This window comes from Coptis chinensis, chromosome 3 (genome assembly GCF_015680905.1).
Source record: "Coptis chinensis isolate HL-2020 chromosome 3, ASM1568090v1, whole genome shotgun sequence".
Lineage (NCBI taxonomy): Eukaryota > Viridiplantae > Streptophyta > Magnoliopsida > Ranunculales > Ranunculaceae > Coptis > Coptis chinensis.
This window is the reverse complement of record NC_141458.1, coordinates 111,013,571-111,034,409: the sequence shown is the minus strand read 5'-3', so window position 1 is coordinate 111,034,409 and position 20,839 is coordinate 111,013,571. Positions and strand designations below refer to the sequence as shown.

General features: G+C 38.6%; 1 protein-coding gene across 1 annotated transcript; it reads right to left on the bottom strand.

Annotated features, from left to right (window-relative positions):
* Positions 1 to 2,359: 2,359 nt before the first annotated feature.
* LOC147512955 (WAT1-related protein At5g47470-like) lies at positions 2,360 to 5,348 on the bottom strand. The gene is made up of 7 exons (XM_086599507.1): positions 4,993 to 5,348; positions 4,847 to 4,912; positions 4,632 to 4,748; positions 3,820 to 4,045; positions 3,512 to 3,673; positions 3,123 to 3,274; positions 2,360 to 2,727 (listed from the first exon to the last, which is right to left on the bottom strand). Exons 1-7 carry the CDS (start codon positions 5,202 to 5,204, stop codon positions 2,592 to 2,594), a joined length of 1,071 nt encoding a protein of 356 aa, XP_086455633.1. The 5' UTR covers positions 5,205 to 5,348; the 3' UTR covers positions 2,360 to 2,591.
* Positions 5,349 to 20,839: the final 15,491 nt, after the last annotated feature.

The window sequence follows — 20,839 nt, the reverse complement described above, 5'->3', positions numbered from 1 at the left end:
TGAGAGGCGAAAGAGCCAGAATCGCCATATGCTTGATCCTTGGGAAGATGTGAGCTAAAAAAAAGGAGACGCTGCAACAGCTGGGTTGTCCAAGGCTGAGTCGTGGATAGTTATATCGCGATCTTTAGCCTTAAATCTAGGTTGCCAGATTTCAACTGTATCAGAGGGCAAGGAACCTGAGGCAGTGGGTTCCTTCCCATGACGCCGCCCTGGAGCTAGTGGTCGTGGCAGTGCAACAGGGGGGACATAGACGCCCAGAGGTGTAGTCCTGGCCTTTTTCGCGGGCGGACTCTTGGCCACCACTTCTATAGCCTCGTCACCATCGGAGTCGCTGTCCCACAATTTGAGCTTATTTGTTGCCATAGCAGCGACAAACTCAGTAGAAAGAGGAGGAACAATATCGTCTTCCCAGTCCGCTAACGCAAAATACGAAGAGGGGGCGGTATGGGGAGTAGAGGAGTGGGATTGAGCGACGACGGCTCTTTGGGCAACGGCTTGGGAGTGGTAAATCTTGATGGTGTATTTGAAGGACTTGTGGGGCTTTCTTTTAGGGAGTGGGGAGGATTTGGGTTTTCTTTCTTTTGGAGGCGACAAGCGATAGAGGGGACCGTGGTAGTCGCCGATGCTTTTCAAGGATGGATCAAGTAAAAGAGGTTTACCTTTTTCAGGGTCAATACCGAGAATTTCGCACTGAGCACTTTCCAAGTCGCGGAGGTGTTGAAAAATTTCGGATGAAATGCCGGCGTTGAGTTGAGATCGCAAATCAGGTTTCCAGCCTAAATCACAAAATGAAGACAAGTTAGAAACATGAAAAAGGAGTACTGCAAAGCAAAAGGCGGTACCTACCACTTTTAAGGAAACTAAGATGCCTTAGAGAAACTTCTGATGGAAGGTCCACGGAGATAAAACCCCCAGACACATATAACGGATAGTAATGCCACACTTTGTCAGATGTGGTGATGTGGAGGACAAAAGACTTCTTTACGTGGACGAAAGTAAGGATTGGTACCCACGCCTACCGAACTTGGTACTCTTCTTTATATAAAAATGAGCAATTATGTCGTAGAGTTGGATCTTAGGGGACTGGGTTTCATTATAATCGGTCGCGGCATACATGACACGCCAAAAATTATCTATGCCTTGACATGGCGGAATATTGAAGTGGTTGCATACCTCGACATCTAAAAGAGTTAAAGGAAAACGCAAGCCTGCCACTATCTGACCTACAGTAGTGATGAGACAACCAGGCCGCAGTTTTACCAAATGTGGAAAATGGGTGACACCGGGCACATGCTCAAGGACCAAGTCAGCTAAAATGCCATAGGCAGGTTTGATCGCGTCTATATTTGGTCTACAGTGATATGACGGTGGGGGAGGAAGAGATCTTCCTTCCGAGGTAGAAGGTTTGGCCCAGAGCTGGAAGAGCCGATTGAGGGATTGAGACCGTTTGTAGTATGTCTGCTAGATCTGGACTCCGACCAGTCGGATCTAGTGGCCGAGGTATTCGCCGAATCAGATTCCGACATATCAGATTAAAATAAAGGGAGGAAATCGAAAGCAACAATGGGGGAACCAGTTACCAAGGGAAAAGTGAGGGACAACGACACAAACGAACAAAACAAGATAACGAGAGAAGGGAATAGAAAGGGAGGAGACAAACCTGGAATGCAAGGCAGCAAAAGCCAACTAGGTAGTTCAAAAGAAGTCCGTACGGAGCTTGGAAATCGCACAAAGGTGAAGAATAGCAAGAAGAAGTTGAATAGGCTAGAAGAAGATGGAAAGATGTAAGGCTAAAGTGTGGGATTGGAAGTGGAGAGAGGTGTTTAAGCGGTAGGGGCAAAAGAGTAATCACAGAAAAAGGGACCATGGGAAATAAGACACGTGGGGCATCGAAATTCGAAAGGCCAGGCCATATGCGTATACGCTTGAGACACGTGGAAGCAATGATGGAGCACGTGCCAATAAAGAATGGGAAGGTAACAGAACTAATCAAAGAAAGGCATACCGCGAAAGGAAGAGGGGTTGAGAAGGTGGTTCTCGGTCCCATTGTCTGTTCGCGGATCACCAAGGGGTTCACTCGACGTCTATGGGGCCGAGAGGGGCATTTGTAGAGGCCATATTCCTGACATATGAGATTATAGGTGGTAAGTGGGCCAGAGACAATTTAAGAAGGAGGAGATATGTTGCAGTAGATCAGGTTCGCAGAACCCTAACTGCTAGAAAACCGCCGTGACATGTGGGGGGACAGGGGACGCTGGATTAAAAAGAGATCAACGGACGACAAGAGGCGGTTGGAGAAGTGAAAGAATAGGAGAGATAAGAGAGAGGAAGAGGAGGAAAAGAAAAAACGAGAGAGAGAAAACATTAGTACCAATAAATTTATAGGTTGTAATCTTTGATAATACAAATATTAAACTGGACTGTTTGTTTTGATCCATACGAGTATACAACTATCAACTATGTATGAGCAAATATAATACAAAGAGAACACTTGTGCTATTTCTAGGCACCCGGCCTTGTGTTTTAGGTGACACGGCAAAAAGGGTGCTGAATTCTATAGGTTGCTTAATGAGATGCGAAACAATAAAATGCTAACTCAAGAGAGGCTCCTTTGTCTCATAAACTCTTGTTGTTTCTTCAACACCATCTTCAATAACAAACTCTTCTTTCTTTTTAGCCCATAACACAGAGTAGAGGCCTCCAAACATGAAAAGCATTCCAGCCAGGCTGCACAATAACACAAATACGCATTTATCATCAATTACTGGTTGGATATTCGTTATCACTTTATCCAAAAAATTAGTTTTGAAACCATCAAAACCAAGTAAACAGATGAGAAATTATTATGTTGAGCTTACTACCTAATTTCTAATTTATATCAAACGATATATCTACATATCGCTTAAGTTGGTCAAATAAATCTATCAAAACCACTTGTTTTCTGGCCTATTGGGTTTTTCAATTGGGCCTGTGCGTAAGCGTAAGCCTGGCTAGGAAGCATGAACCCTCTTCATCACAATTATCAGTTCACCACTCATCAGACTGTTCATTTAAACTTTAAAGGTTCTTGCTGAATGCTGACCTTATATTTCAAAAGGAAGACATTAATATACTGTATTTACCTTGTGAATGTAATAGTGTCACCTAAGGCAATGGCAGAAATAACGACGGAGAAAACGGTTCCAATGGGGCTGAGAGTAGAAACAAAAACAGGCCCCTTTTTCTTCATGGCCCATGACTGAAAGCTACCACAAGCTCCACAAACAATGCCTCCCTATAAACCCAATTTATAAAAAAGTTAGGGAACAGATATAGCTTTTGGAACTGATACTAGGTCAATACCCTATGATGGCTTAAAAATACGGTCATAAGTTTTTCAGAGCACGGTCACTACTGAACAAATTCACACATCTGTATGTGCACAAACAACATAAAGACTGATAAAAAAATCAATATATATATATATAATTTGATATATTGGAGGAATGAAGGAGAGCAATCTGAGTTTTACCAGTAAAGCGAATCCAACGAGATTTGATGCACTAACTAGAGGTGAGCCGATTTCCAACCTATGTTCTACTATTAACTGGAAACAGGCAGTCATAATAGCACCCACAAATGATGTTATAGCATTTAGGGACATAGGCGCAGGGAAATCGCGCAACGTCACAGCCTGGGGATGCACCAATTGTAATACATGAAAAATCAAAGATAATTAGTAGGGGAGAAAATCATAATATTTATTTGTAGCGTGTACGTATAAAGAAGCAATGAGATGAATAACAAAACGATAAGCTAATTAATTAGTTCAAACTTTACCTGCAAGATAATGTTGAAGGATAAAGCAATAACCCCAGCTAGAAGGCAAATTATCCCAATTATCCTGTCTTGTTCGATAGCTTCTGCATTCGATTCAGTCTGGAGGGAAACTATAGTTGGGGCATTAGAGTGAATGGAGGTCATCAGAATGGTCCCAACAATGCACACTAAGGTCCCCAAGATCTTCACTCTACTGTAAAAGCTTCTCATGTCCACTTTCTCAAACCTTTAGGGGAAAAAAAAGGAGATTAACTATTACTAGCTCGTACAGTCGTACTTTCAATTTCAAAAGAATCGGGTTCAGTTACTAAATGGCATCTTCCTTAACAGTCATTTCAAGCCGACGACCAACTCAATATTGGTCAAATTACATTGACTTTCACGTGCAAAGATGTCGTGGTTGTTGTTGCGTACAGAAGTTTTCCCCAGGGGACAATCAGTGATATGGTGAAAGATGCTTCCGAAGGGATTTCATATGTCTGCAATAATATTGCTGAATATGGAGGTGATCCTAATAGGTAACCACTTTATATGTCTTATATATGGTAACTTATATGCTAATATTTTAATGTTTAGTAGTGGTTGTTCACTTGTTCTTGTAGGATCTATTTAGTGCGTGTTTGGGTGGGTGAGGGCGTCGACTTCACAGCTACACCTATTTAGTGAGCAACGCAAACATAGTCCATGGTTTGGAATGGTCTATAAAAATCCAAACTCAGTTCATGGTTTCATGCACTTCATTTACATAGCAAACACCATCACCCAATCGCGGAAGAAAAGAAACACACGCTAAAAGGCCTATAACTTTGTACCTCAGAACAGAAGCAATAAGAAAGATAATTCCTGGAGCAAGGTTTGGCATGACCGAAGCAAGTGCTGGAGATGTTTTCTTAACTCCTGTTAGCATCAGGACTTGGAACAAAGTTACCCTTAAAAATAAACAGATGCAGCGTATATCAAATTCCAGAAATGTTTCATAAAATAAAATCGTGATTGTATTTGCAACATATCTAAAAGATATGCTTACCCTGCAAAGGAAATCAACAAGAGTTGGCCCAACAACTTCAAACTGAAATTCCGAGGCCATTGTTTCCTGCCGGCATATATAGTAAACCAAAAGTAAGTTTACTATAATTTAGCAACAAAAAAGAGAGAATTGAGATGAAATATAACCTTTCAAAATAAAGGGAGAGAGGAAAGAACAAGAAGGAGGTGGCTAAGTTTCCAAAGATGATAAGAAAAAGCTGACTTATGCCAATGGATAGTAAGTAACCCATAAATATTCCATATAGAGCAAAGACGAGTTGCACGCCTATTAAGCCACCCACCACCGCAAATTCTTCTACAAATTCGATTCTAAAGAAGGGTTTAAAGAATGCAAGCATCTTATTCTTTAGAGCAGCCTGAGCACAATCCTGTTTTCTTGTAAATGACTTGGCTCTTCTTCTTTTCCTCCTCTGTTTTACTCAAGTGCTCAACTACCATTCGTTTGGTTTCCTCCTTCACATTCTAGTCCCTTTCTTTTCCTTAATGCACGGAGAGAACTAGAAGACTAACTTTGTCTTAAACACTATCCCATCTAGCCATTTAAAGACGTTACGTACTAGTCCAAGTTAATATAAAAATCGGGTTTCCCTAATAACATTAACATTTTGCATTTCCAACGGAGTTGCATCGCTGCTAACTCAGCTAATAAAGTCTGATTTGTCGCACTCATTGGTTCATAATCTTTCTTAATTCCCAATGTTTTTTTTGGCTTCCTGACCCAATAACAAACATTAAAAAGCGACTAAACAGACGAAAAGGGACTACTTATTGCCGTATTAGTCATATCGGGCTTCTCATAACATTGGGCTGGGCCTTGACGTAGTTCACAGTACCCCCGTCATTCCTGCAGTAGCCTCGGTTTTGAGACGATGATTTCAAAAGTGGTAGTAGCCGCCGAAACCTGAGTCCTATTATTATTTGGAAACGGGTGAGATCACTAATATGTTGGTCTATGAGTCAACTAGCACAGAAACGAAAGGTTACGGTTTCTATAAGTTCTGTACCTCTGCCGGTGATTGGAATTGCGGTTGATCTAATTAAGTCTTGGTGATCTTCTGGCGCATTACAACAATGATGATAATACTAATACTACTAGTGAGTTTGCAGCTATTATTTCAGGAGTGGCCTGTTTTACTTATTGTGGTTGTTGGTGTTATCCCTCACATAATGATGAGGAAAATAATAGGTATTGTTCGTGTGAAGAAGTTAGAGCGCACACTTAGTTTGGTCGTGCCCAAGGCGCGTCCGCACCTTTGCTGTGAAAAAGAAGATAGTTTTTTTTCAGCCTCTCATGAAACATGTCTACTGGAGTTTCAGAAACTAGAAATATAAGAGGGCGCGTGCACACTCAGATTGGCCTTGCCAGGAGCGCGCGCTCATGCCTAAACATGTCAGGTTCTGATTTTTCTAAAGTAAACACGAAATTTCGTAGACGCGTTGAAATTTTAGATTACTATAAAAGCAAAAGTTAGGTTTTGAAAAACCAAGTCTTGAATAAAAACCTAATTTTGTGAGCAACCAAAATTAAGAGAAAACCCTTGTAAAGAGAAAAAGCTTGTAAGGAGAGAATAGTGATCTAGTAAGTTTGGAGAGACTTGAGAGGAGTGATTGTAATATTTCTTCCCACACTTATAAAAGGATTTGCTCTTGTGGAAGTAGGCATCATTGGCCGAACCACGTTATATCTTGTGTTGTGGTATGTTTTACTTTCTTTGCTTTATTATTACTTGTTTGTGATAGTTGTTGATTGGTTAGGAAGTTGGGTACGGTTGATTGTTTGTTGTAGTGAAAGTTTAGATTTTTTTTATTGGAGTAGTAGATTGTCCAAGTGCAAGCTATCTTAGTAGGGATCAATTGGTATCGTTTTTTCTAACAAGTAGTATCAGAGCCAGGTTAGATTAATCACAGAAGATAGTTATTCAAATCTTGCCCGGAAGGTGTTTAATAAAATTCTTGAGATAAGATTTGAGTTGAAATAACCTATTAAGATGGACCATTCTATAAACATTTGCATGACTAGTCTAAATAGAGGTAACTACACTATTTGGAAAGTCAAGATGGAAGACTTGCTCTATTGTAAGGACTTGGCACAACCCATTGAGAATGGAGGAGTAAAACCAGACGCAATAGACGCGGCTAAGTGGAGCAAGCTTGACAGTACAAAAAAGCAATTGGGTACATTCGATAGTGGATTGACAACATTGTCTTCCACCATGTATCCCAAGAGACTACCACTTTTGGCTTGTGGAAGAAACTCGAAGACCTTTATAAGAGGAAGTTGGCCAGAAACAAGGTACTACTCATTAAGAAGTTTGCTAACACGAGGTGCAAACAAGGTTCCTCAATGTCTGAGCATAATGAAGTACAAAATACCATCAATCAGTTGCATTTGATGAAAATTGATATGGTGACGAAGTTGAGGCATTGTTATTGATAATAATGGGTTGTGGTACAATTGATGAACAGTAGCTTTATGAGATGCGTGAACAGTAAATTATGATGGAAAACAATAGATAAAACTTATCAAAATCATGTGATAAAGAGGAGAGTAGTCGTGTTTGCCAAACTATAGTTGTACACTATTTGGATACGAATCTAGATTGCAAATATGTTTCACTAATGAGAGTCAAAACAGTAAATATGAGGTGAAAACAATGAATTTAAATGATGAATAAAGGTATTAGAAGTGGTTTAATCCGCCATGCGATTCGATTGACTATTAGTTAGTATCGAATCGCTTGTATTGATCTCTAGTGAAGACCAAGTCCTCTCGGATCGAGGTTTCACTAACATGAGAGTGTAGTTCCACCACAAATCTCTTTGGTGGTGGCTCTAAACTCTAGTTCTAAGTTATGATCTCTATCTCTAGTTACTTATAACGAAGAGCTTAAAGTTCTTTTATGCAAAACAATAAATACTAATGGTGAATCATCTTCACATGACTTCATAAACCTCCTCTAATGAAGGTTTAGTCTAGTGTCATTGGAATCATTATACTAAAGCAATAATAAGGAGACATAATTGAAATGACAATAATTAAAATTAAACTAATTTAAAGCTTTTTATTGATGGAAAATAATGGAGGCTACAAACTAAATTATTCTAACCCTAAAGAAATTAAAACTAAACTAAACTAATTATTAACTAAAGAGGGGAAGGAGAGGAGTGTTTAGCCTTAACCCTCTTTATATAGGAGAGGGTTAGGCTTACATTTTCGTGCATGGGCCAAAAAGGGGGACTTTGGGCCTCTAAAGTGAGTCTAAAGTCCATTAGGTTTAAGTTTGAAAGGGCTAATTCTGCTGAAACTTACTTCAGTACTTTTTCGTCCACTTTTACAGCTGTGATTGGGGCAAGGTTGGATCCATTGGAAAGCTAATTCAGAGACGGTCGTTTTGACATAAAGTAGGCCTAATTCTGAGGCCCGAGTCCAAAGATACAGCCTGTTGAAGTTTTGCTGACTTTTCTGTCATTTTTCTACCCGGATTGACTTTGACTTCCCAATTTTGACTGGACTTGAAAAAGGCTTTTCTCCATGATTCTTGGGCTTTAAATGTAGAACTTCCTTGGCAATCATCTTGACTCGTTTTTCATGCAAAAGTGGTGTTTTTAGTCACCTAATCAACTTCAAGTCCTCAAATGCATAAAAACATGTAAACAGTACTAACTCATATTTATTATAAACATAATTGGCCTAAATAGAGTACTATTAAGGGGTTTAAACTACACTTTTTGGGTGCTTATCAGTTACTATTAAACTCTCTACCCAACAGTTGGGAGACTTTAGCAGTTTCTTTTGGCAGAGCTGCTAAGGATGGAATCATTTCCATGGAGATGGCTACCGGGGCATTGTTGAATGAGGAGACAAGAAGGAAGGGGTTCACGAAGCAGCTCCTCTCACTCAGATATCCTTGTCCAGAGGGGGAGGTAAGAGCAGAAAACCATCTCATTTTAGAGGTGATGACAGAAGCAAATCTAGGGGTGAAGCTAGAATTCCTAAGGCAGAGAAACAATGTTACTATTATGCCACCAAAGGTCACTTCAGGTATGAGTGTAGAACACTGAAGAGGGATGAAAAGAATAACTGTGTACATGAAGACATGGTAAAGAGGAAAAGAAGCACATGCCGAGATACTACCGCACTAGTAGACGATGACCAAGTGGGAATTGTGTCAGATTGTGGTGAATGTTGTATTAGTACCTCATGGCAGGATACAGAGTGGGTGATATAGATACAGGAGCGTCCTATCACGTCACACCGCACAGGAGTTTCTTAACTACCTACAAATGTAATGAATTTGGTGAAGTGAAGATAGGTAATAGTGGAGTCTCTAAGATTATAGGCATTAGTAATGTTCATGTAGAAACCAATGTCGGCTACACCTTGACACTCAATGATGTAAGACATGTCCCTGATATTTGGCTAAGCCTAATTTCCGCTGGGAAGTTAGATGATGATGACTTTCAAAACTCATTTGGTAATGGGGTATGGAAATTGAGCGCATCGAGTTCCATTGTAATAGCCAAAGGGAAAAAACTTGCTCTTTTCTACAAGACACAAGCTAGTTTGTGTAAAGCGAGTTGAATGCAAAGACAAGAAAAACTTCCTCCGAATTATGGCATAAGAGACTGTGTCATATGGGAGAAAAAGGCATGTAAGTTCTTGCCAAGCAAAATGTCTTGCCAAACATCAAAGGTACGCATTTAAATAGATGTACTCATTGTTTGGTTAGAAAGAAACACATGGTGTCTTTCCAAAGATTCCCCTCTCACATAAAGGAGAATATCCTTGAGCTAGTACACACAAATTTATGTGGTCCTATGAAAGTGAAGTCCCACAGGAGAGCTTTGTACTTCTTGACTTTCATTGATGATGCGTCAAGAAAAATATGGGCATATAGTTTGAAGACCAAGGATGTAGTACTTGGCGTGTTCAAGACTTTCCATAACATGGTGGAAAAAGACAGGGAAGCCTTTGAAGTGTATTCACTCAGATAATGGGGGATAGTACATTGGGCCGTTTGAAAAGTATTGCAAGAGTCATGGGATTCATCATGAGCAGACAACTCCCAAGACACCGCAACACAATGGTATAGCTGAGAGGATAAACCGTACCATTATAAAGAATGAGATGTATGTTGTCTTACTTTAAGTTATTAAGGAGTTATTGGGTAGAAACAATGCGCACAGCCGTATATGTGATCAACCTATCATTTTCGAAGCCCCTAAATAGTGATTATCCAGAGAGAGTATGGTCAGGCAGAGATGTTGATTATTGATACTTGAGGGTATTTGGGTGCAGAACATTTGTTCATATTCCCAAGGATGAGAGATCCAAGCTTGATGACAAAGCCAAGCATTTCATTTTTCTGGGTTATGGGGATGAAAAGTTTGGCTACAAACTTTATGATCCGATCAACAAGAAGGTAATCCGAAGTCGAGATGTTGTGTTCTTGGAAGACCAAACAATAGCAGACTTTGAGAATGGTGAGAAGTTAGAAGCTTTCATTGATGATCATGTTGATTTAGAACCAGAAGTTTCTACTATGAAACGTACAGAAGGCATTGAGAATGCAGAGAACCATGGGTTTGAAGCTCATGACGATGATCCTATTACTCATGATGGGATAAAACATATTGATATAGAAGTTGCAGATGAAGTGCATGAATCACCACCTGAGCAAGGAGAAGTGCATCCTCCCGAGCCATAAAAGATGGGGTAAGAAGATCTAAGAGAGAAAGACGAACTTCAACCAGGTATCTACCACATACGTATGTTTTACTATCTGATGGTGGAGAACCTATGTACTATCAAGAGGCTCTTGAAGGTACATACAAGGAGAAGTAGTTGAAGGCCATGCAAGATGAGATGGGTTCTTTGCATAAGAATCACACTTATGACTTAGTTGAGAAACCGAAAGGAAGAAAAGTTCTCAAGAATAAATGGATCTTCAAAGTCAAGCACGAGAAGAATAATCCACATCCAAGGCACAAAGCTTGCCTTGTTGTGAAGGGATTCGGTCAAAGGAAAGGTATTGATTTTGATGAAATTTTCTCGCATGTAGTTAAGATGACTTCTATTAGGGTGGTATTCGTTTTGGCCGCAAATATGAACCTAGAGGTTAAGCAACTAGATGTCAAAATAAATTTTCTTCATGGAGATCTTAAAGAAGATGTCTACATGGACCAACCAGAGGGGTTTGAGGTCAAAGGCAATGAGCACATGGTATACAAACTAAGAAAGAGTTTGTATGGGTTGAAGCAAGCACCGAGACAGTGGTACATAAAGTTTGAGTCCTTTATGGTGAAACATGGATACAATAAGTGTACTTCCAATCATTGTGTGTTTGTTTAGAAATTTCCATATGGATATTTCATAGTGCTCTTGTTATATGTGGATATGATATGTTGATAGTTGGCCAGAACATTAACAAGATATCCAAGCTGAATAAAGACTTGAGTAAATCCTTTGAGATGAAGGATTTAGGTCAAGCAAAGTAGATACTTGGTATGCAGATCACTCATGCATGAAAGAAAGAGTTAAAAGTTGTGGCTTTCTCAAGAAAGGTACATTGAGAAGGTGTTGAAAGATTCAACATGGATCAAGCGAAGCCAGTCAGTTGTCCGCCTTAGTGGACAGTTCCGTATGACCAAAGATAAGTGTCCAAAGGGTGAGCATGAGAAGAGTCAAATGGAAAAGATTTCTTAGAGCAAGTCCAATATATGGAGAGCTGCTAAATTGGGTTGCTAAAAGGTGCCACATATGCCTTTTAGCATGCCCAACCATATTTGGCAGCCCAAAATCAAAAAACCATTCCAATCACACTTTTTAGCAGTTGTTAAGTTCTGGTAACGGATGGCAAAAACTTTGCTTTCTATCTGTTAAATTAATTAAAACGGGAGACAGATGGCGTAGTTTCTGCCGTCTGCACATAAAATAACCAACAGAGAATAGAAACTATGTCGTCCGTCTCCCAAAACTTATTATGGTAGCTGCTAAACAAGGCCACAAATTTGGCTGGGTTTATGACACTTTCCAAATTTATGAGTTTTTTAGCAGCCCCATTGGAATAACATTTTGGTGGTTGGCCCCTTAGCAGCCTATATAGCACCCCATTGGACTTGCTCTTATACATCCGAAGTGGGCATCTTGATGTATGTCATGGTGTGTACAAGACTGGATGTTGCTTTTGCCATTGGTGTTGTAAGCCGATTTCAAGCGCACTTTCAAGACGTGTTTGTGTTTTGGTGGGAGTAAGACCTTACTTGAAGGCTACACAGATGCAGACATGGCAGGTGATATTAACTCCATGAAGTCCACCTCTGGTTATCTATTTACTTTTACAGGGGGAGCAGTTTCTTGGCAATCAAAGTTGCAAAAATGTGTTGCCTTCTCCACTACAGAAGTCGAGTATATTATAGCCACAGAATGTTGCAAAGAGATACTATGGATGAAGAGGTTTTTCGATGAACTAGGGATAAAGCAGAAACAGTTTGTAGTTCTATGTGACAGTCAGAGCGCCATCCATTTGAGCAAGAATCCGAGTTTTCATTCTAGAGCCAAGCATATATATGTGCGTTATCATTGGATTAGAGAAGTTCTCGAAGACAAGAATTTGTGCATTGAGAAGATCCATACCGATAAGAATATGTCGGATATGATGACCAAAGTCTTACCAAAAGGTAAGTTTGATGTTTGTTGTGCTACCGCCGGAATGGTAGCACACTCCTCCTGTTGATTTGGGAATGCATGGAGGTATCCCCACCCTCATGGCTCGGGAGGGGGAGATTGTTGGTGTTATCCCTCACATGAGGATGAGGAAGATGTAAAAAATAGGTACTGTTCGTGTGAAGAAGTCAGAGCATGCGCGTGCGCTCAGTTTGGTCGTGCCCAAGGCGCGCCCGTGCCCTTGCCATGAAAAAGAAGATAGTTTTTTTTCAGCCTCTCACGAAAAATGTCTACTATAGTTTGGGAAACTGGAAATATAAGAGGGCACGAGGGCGCTCAGATTGGCCTTGTCAAGAGCGCGCCTGCGCTCATGCCTAAACATGCCAGGTTCTGATTTTTCTACAATAAACACGAAATTTCATAGACGCGCTAAAATTTCAGATTACTATAAAAACAAAGAAAAAAATTACATAGATAGGTAGTGAACTATACCCGAAATCAAACATTGGGGTTTAAACTTTTTTTGAGCAAGTTTGGGTATCTATGTGTACCATGTTTTGCAACGTTTGGTTCTGTTTCGCTTTCATCCATTTATTTCATACGTGTCACACTTTTCTTCTTTTTCTCTAATTATTTTCCTATGTGGCTATTTTTTATGTGGAAAATGAGGTAGTATACAGTACTTCTGAAGCAAGATTCATTATGATCAAACAGTTATGACTAAGCATACATTAATTTTAAAAATAGAACGAGGCATTATCTTGGACGTCGATATTGGATTAATCCAACGCTGGTCAGGTCGTCTTCTTCCAAATCTCATGATTATATGGGAGAACATTTACAACACCGATGATTTCAATTCAACAAAAACCAAATCGAAGTAGTTTCAATTACACTTCTCATCTTGATTCATCACCTCTTTCTTTCACTCCATCACCTTGTTCGTGTATTTGCAAGGCGAATTGAATTGGAGGAAATTGACACGCAGAACTCTTGCGGACTACAATTCTGGAACCAGATCCATCAGGCACATTATTGTCTAGAACAACCAGCGACTCCAATTGATAATGTTAAGCTACACTGTGAGCAGCCAATCTTAAATATGAAGTAGGTAGTTGTTGAAACTCAAGTTGTTGTTGGGAAGGATTTCGGATAAATTTCACTACATCCTACTCTATTCGAAGAACTGCTCTATTCAATTCTTTGATGTTGTTAGTAGTCCGTGAGTTTTGTTCTCTTTCTGCTATTAGAGAAGCTTGAAGGATCAAAATGTTTTTTTTCTTCCCGAAATATTCACTAGTTTGCTATGGCGATATCTGCCGAATTATCGATATATGTCGAATTTGCAGGATTCTATATGTCAGCATACCACGTGGCAACTTTTACATAGCCATATAGGAAAATAATTTGATTAAAAAAAAAAGTGTTCCATGTATGAAATAAATGGACGGAAGAAAAACAGAACCAAACGTTGCAAAACGTGGTACACATGGATACCCAGACTTCTTAAAAAAAAAGTTTAAACCCCAATATTTGATTTCGGATATAGTTCGTTACCCATCTATGCATTTTTTTCAAAAACAAAAGTTAGGTTTTGGAAAACCAAGTCTTGGATAGAAACCCAATTTTGTAAGCAACCAAAATTGAGAGGAAACTCTTACAAAGAGAAAAAGCTTGTAAAGAGAGAATAGTGATCTAGTAATTTTGAAGAGACTTGAGAGGAGTGATTATAATATTCCTTCTCACACTTATAAAAGGATTTGCTCTTGTGGAAGTAGGCACATCATTGGCTGAACCACGTTACATCTTGTGTTGTGGTATGCTTTACTTTCTTTGCTTTATTGTTACTTGTTTGTGATAGTTGTTGATTGCTTAGGAAGTTGGGTTGGTTGTTGGTTGTAGTAAAAGTTTAGATTTTTTTTATTAGAGTAGTAGATTGTCCAAGTGCAAACTATCTTAGTGGGGGATCGATTGGTATCGTTTTCCCCAACAGTGGTCAGTTGAACTTCTGGACGTGTTGTCTTTGTAATGAGAAATTTCATAAATCTGCATCGCACTTTGAACATGTGGACACCACCCACTTGCAATTGAAGAAAGCTAGTTTATTCTCCTAAACCCGGTTTCATCTTACCTCGTGACATCAATAATGTCGACTGTGAATGGTTTTATATGATTGTTCATGAATACTGGCTACCCATAGATACATCTACTGTAATGCCCAAGTTTATTAGGGAAGATAAGGATGAATATGATAGTGGTAGCTCCAGGGCATATTCTCTCTTTGCTTCATCTACCTGGCCACGTTCTAATGATGTGGACCGCGTCCTCTTGATCGCAGCTATCCGTCATTATGTTACTAGTGTTTATGAAAAAGAATTCTCTTTTGGAGTTGGATCTCGATCTCGTGCTCAGATATATACAGCTTCAAAGAGTTAGACAATCTTTTTCTTCCTTGTTGTCGTCTTCCTCCTCTATATCTCTCACTTGTCGATCTCCATATGCTTTTTAAATGTTCCCCAGCTTCAAATTATCCTAGATTTCTTACGCCAGATATCTAACTCCTATACAACCAAGAAGAAGAATAAGAAAAAGGACCGCAAGAAATATTGATAATATATGTTTGTAGAGAAAAAGGGTTGTTTGCAAGAAAAAGTTTTTGCGAAAGAAAAGTTACTGGACTTTTCTCACCAAAATTTTGTCAGGCGCGCCCACGCTCAAACAAGTCTAATGCTCAGTGCGCACGTGCTCCACCGTATTCACAGAGCCTTCGACCGTTTTCGGTCCAGTACAAAACAAAATTTTTTTTTCTAAAAACTTAACCTAACCAATACTAGAACAGAGACAAAGATTGTAAGAGTGCATTCTAAGTAAGTGTGTGAGTGTTCATTCTTTGTGAGTGAATTGAGGGCTCTTATAATCTGTTACTTTGTGCATCTAGTAAAGCTTGAAACTCGCCGGTGGACGTAGGCACATTGTCTAACCATGTTATATCTGTATATTGTGGTTTGTTATCTTTTACATTAATTCTCTTTACTTATATGCTTGTTAATTTATATTGAGAAGTGTTGGGATAGTACTTGGAGGGTGTTGCAGTCTTGTCTTGTAAGAAGGATCAATCCTTGTGTAGGGTTGATCTATTTGGAGCGAATAGCATTGTTTCCACTTTAGTTATTCACAACAATTAGTATCAGAGCCCAAGTTTACGACCTAGGATTTTGAGTTTTGGTGAAGAACCATAGTGCTCAAAAGTTATGAAGACAAGGTATTTGATAAAATTCACAAGTGAAATATTTTTTAGGTTATTGTGTGTGACTTGAAAAATGGCTCCCAAGATGTCAAATGCTAGGTTTGAAGTAGAGAAATTTAATAGGAAGAATAACTTTGGGATTTGACAAATCCAAGTAAAGGACATCCTCATCCAACAAGGTTTGTATAAGGCTTTAAAGGGGATTAAACCAAAGGCAACGAATATAAGTAATGATGATTGGGAAGAGTTTGATCTACATGCTTGTTTATCAATCCAGTTGTGTCTTGCTAATGAGATAATGTATAATATGATCGGAGAAAATACCGCTGCCGGTATTTGGCCAAAGCTAGAATCTATGTATATGACCAAGAGCATGACGAACAAGATGTACCTTAAGAAACGTCTTTATCGGTACATGATGGTGGATGGTTCAACGATGCAAAAGCACGTTAGTGAGTTTCGTCGATGCCTAGCGAATTATTTGAATGTTGGTATGAAAATTGATAATGAGGATCAAGCGGCATGTTTAATATTCTCTTTGCCCAAAAGTTGTGAGCATATAATGACTACATTTATAACTATGTGCCCAGCAAACAGAATAATTCGTTCATTAAGGTTTAGGCAATGGCGACGTCTTACACGGTACCTCAAGCATGTTCGTTGTTACCCGAACGATGAAAAAATGTTAGCACATTTGAATGATTCCGGAGAACAAAGATGGGGCACCATTTGGCAAACCATTATCTTTTGGCGCGATGCTAAGGAAACACATTTCACTCATGAAGAAGCCAGACCATCAGGACAGCTTGGTTGGTAAATTTGAGTAGGCCATTGTATATATATATATATCTAACTGTATATAATTATGTTTAGTATGATATTGTTTTTCTTTGTTTATCTCTGTATAATATATTATTTTATAATCACTTTCTATTCCAACAATCCAGCCCTTTTGTTCATGGTTCTTAGGTAATTTCTTGCTTTATCTATTGATACTTCGAGGACTAAGCATCATTCAGTTTGGGGGTGCTTTAAACCTGTAGCAAAAATTAGACAATTTGTAGGCTGTATATAGTTTCTACTTTCTTGTTAGTGAATGTACTTAGTGACAAAGTATTGTTTCCTTTTCAATGATGAAAATTGTCTAAAAGTCTCATATTAGCATTCGAATTAGGATTCATTTTTAAGAAACTTCAGATAATACGTACGCAATAGTTTTTACATCTTTTCATGAGTATTCATGCACTGAGTATCATCGATTGTACATAGCAGTAAGTTTCTGGAACCCACGATTAGTCTACTTAAACTATCAATCCTGTGAGAATCTAACCAAAAAGCCTCAATATGAGTGATTTGTGAGTAATGACACAAAGAAGTAGTTTTTTCGAATAGAGAAAATCACGCGTCTACTTACTTGATCACCATCCGAACCTTAGGCGAGAATTTAGGCCTTCTTTGGATTGACATAGCTAAAAATTTTTACCTGTTACAAATTCTACCACTAGTCACTCCACTGAACCTTTCATCAAACCTTTCACTTTCACCAAAAATTCCTTACCCATCTATTAACCCCAAATAAAAGAACCTACCTAAATGATGAGTAAGAGAAATATGATGAAATGTAGAAAAATAAATTGAAAGACTTATCCCAAATAAAAGTTAGTTACTTGCTTCAAGAAAGAAAAATAGAATCATGTTTCTTAAGCCTTAGGTAAAAAAAAAAAGTCCAAAGGCTTAAGAGCAAAGTAGGAAAACTCAGATAGAAGTAGAAAAAGAAAACAAGGATATATAACACCCCGTTTATTTCTTTTATTTTCCTAGTACCATAATAATAATAATAATAGGATAGATATTAGTTAAGGATAGGAAACCCCATAGGTAAAAAGATAAATCTTCCTTCCTTGTTTTTAGTGGGGTTTAAAACAAAAAGGAGTTCACACAGGGAATTTTTGGAACAGAGAGAGTTATACACAGAGAAAAAAAAAAGTTTTACTGAGAGAGAAAAAGAAAGGTTTTTCTGATAGATAGCTGATAGTTGGAGCTAATCACAGGTGAGTAGAGAATACATATTTCACTTCACTGAACATGAAATTTCTTACTCTTATTACTCTAACGACTTGTTTTTGGTTTACTGACAAAGATATAAAGATATCAGTTTTCTACTTTTCTGCTCATTTTAAGTTTCTGTTTTTCTACTCATTATGTATGCGGCGGAATTGGAAATACATATTTTGTGTTCATATTGTCGATTATATATTTAATTTGTATGGTTTAACTATTGTTTTTTTTTTTATTCCAATGGTTCTAAATTGTTAATGGTTAATAGATTGAGAGTTGGGTTTTTGTTAGACTGTTGAAGTGTTGGGATGATCATATGGGTTGTGGATTATGTCGTGCGGTTGGTTTTTCTCGAGGTTTCTTTGTTTGAGAACTGTTGAATGCTCTGAAAGAGCAGTAATGGTGTTAACTCGCGATTTGGAGAGGAGTGGGGAAATCAAGTTTGATTATATAATAGTGTTGGGCTTTTGGGTGGGGATTGAAATCGAAAGTGGTTTTTGGTGTGGTTTGATTGTGTTTGAGTGATGTTGAAGCTTTGACAAGAGCATTAATGGCGTCGAATGCGATTTGTGAGGAGTGAGGGAATCAAGATTTGATGGTATAGGCATTTTGGGTTTTTAGGGAGGATAAAAATCAATGGGTTTAGAGTGGAGTAGGGTTGGTGGTTGTGGTATCTGCTTTGGTGGTGGAGGCGCTCGCTGGTGAGGAAGATGAACAGTGAGTTTTTTGGTTTTGTTAGGCTTGGGCCGAAACAGCTTTGTGGGCTTAAGTGTTTTGTTTAGATTTTCATTTGTGGGCTTAAGTTATTTTAGATTAGGCCTGGGAAAGACTAAACACTTTGGGCCTTAGTCTTTGGGTTTTTGGTTGGATGAGTACAATCAATAAAAATTTGGAGAGAGCAGAAGAAATATATTAATTGAAGGAATCAGGTATTCAGAAGATTAATTAAAAGTTAACGTTGTTCTTGATGAATTATGAAACCAAATTTTTTTTGAGTGGGGCAAGTGTATTGTTGTTAGCAAATTGAAGTTTCTAATTTAATTTGTAAGGGCATCTCTAATGGGGGGTGTAAATTGTTTAAAGTGTAAAATTTACACTCTAAATATCAAAAATATGTTTCCAATGGGGGGTGTAAATCACAGGTGATAAGCTAATAGTTAATAGAAGAGGTGGGGAATTCCCTATCCTGCTATTAGTTAATAAACATCTCGGGCGTCACTTGAAGTAACGTCCCAACTAAAAAGAAATTCGGACGTCACTTAAACTCACGTCTGTTTTATATTTTTTTTAGAATTGTAATGTTTGCGACGGGCAAAGACGGTCATTTATTGGTTGGGCCAGTTTTAAGTAAACCACGGACGTTACTCAAAGTGACGTGCATTTTATTTCATTTTTAGTTAAACCAATTGCGATGGACTTTGACTGTCGTTTTTTCTCAGTTTTTTAAAATTTACAAACTTTTAAGCTTTGTTGCATTGGATACCATTTTGAGTGTGGAAACTATTAGTGTGTAAGAAGGGTCATAAAATCCTAGTGACACCTATGTGGCATTTATATGGAGGTGTATATACACTATCCATTAGATATGCCCTAAAGAAAGAGAAAACCGTATTTAACTATTTATGGTACGACAATGAGTGGGCACCACGCATATTGTTTTCCGAACACTACTTGAACACTTGAACTCGTACTACAAACTACAAAGTTCGTGAAAGCATAGTTCGGAATTTCGGAATTTTTGAAATTCCGACAAATTCAAAAACTGGAATTCATTAAATTTCGACCCTTGTTGTATTCGGAATTTCGGATATTTCGACTCTATATTCGGAATTCCGTTTTTTTGAAAAACCGAAATTCCGGGCGGAATTCCGGAGTTTCGTTCGGAATCACGAACTATGCGTGAAAGTACCTTTGTAATTAGCGCGTTATGATGCCGAATTTTTGGTCCGGCGTATTAGCCTTAAAAAACTAAAAACCTTAATGGAAATATCTTTCGAAATATATCGTGGAAAATATCAGGCATTCAGATCCCAGTCCATCTCAGGGTTTCAGCTTGGCTGTTGGCTGTCTGACTCTTTATAATCTTTCTCGAAGAACGAGAGCGTCTTAATAGTCTGGAAGTTCCGTTTAATCTAAATTCCATTAACCCGTTTTTTGTACAACATGTTCAATCGTTTTGTTTGTACAAGTCTAAAAATTACTAGTCAGACCGACCTGTTGTTAAGAATCCCAATTACATGATTATTATTTGCTTCTTCCTAACCAATCACCACTCTTTAGATTCCTCTAACTCAAACTTTCAACACCTCAAACCCAGGTTCCACACTAGATTACCTGATAACTCATGTGGCTTATCCCCAGAAGGCAGAATCAACCCTCAAAGCTCTCTCTTTATCCTTTGGTATTACCCAACCCACATTTCAAAAATCATCGCGACCGAACCACAACTTCTCCTAGCCTCTCCCGAGAAAAGATTAAAACCCAAGCTTGATAATTACAATAGTATTGGCATTTCAGGACCCAATCTTGGTAAACTCTTCTCCAAAGAAACAAATTTCTTGTCGAGAAGTTTAGAGAAGCATATTAATTTCCTTAGAACCATTGCCCCCACAGACGATGACGTTGCCGTCGCCCGTCAGCTAGGTGATAACGTGAAGGAGTGCTCCCATGCAGGACCGAACTACAGACCTCCAGTTTACAAGACTCGTGTTCTAGAATCTAGACAACTGAGCTAAAATCATCATCCAGTGACAAGTATACGAACAAAATCAATAACACCGTACCCTGTAGTTTCATAACTGTTGTTGCTTCTAAATTCTGATCTTCCTTAGGCTGAGTCCAATGGCTCCCTATTTCTGCAAAAGTGGAGTCCAAACAGGCAGATTTGACTCCCTATCTCAATTTTACTCTCTATATATAGAGAATAACATTGAGGAATAGAGAGTGTGTTCTGCGCGAGTTGAATTGGCGCTGAATGAAGAAAGGATGTTCTGCGCGATTTG

Excerpts from the sequence above, each read along its gene's own strand:
- LOC147512955 (XM_086599507.1), bottom strand. The coding sequence starts at position 5,204 with ATGCTTGCATTCTTTAAACCCTTCTTTAGAATCGAATTTGTAGAAGAA. Across the intron at positions 3,674-3,819 it reads CCTTCAACATTATCTTGCAG|GCTGTGACGTTGCGCGATTT; the intron begins GTAAAGTTTGAA and ends GTGCATCCCCAG. Across the intron at positions 3,275-3,511 it reads TCGTTGGATTCGCTTTACTG|GGAGGCATTGTTTGTGGAGC; the intron begins GTAAAACTCAGA and ends TTGGGTTTATAG.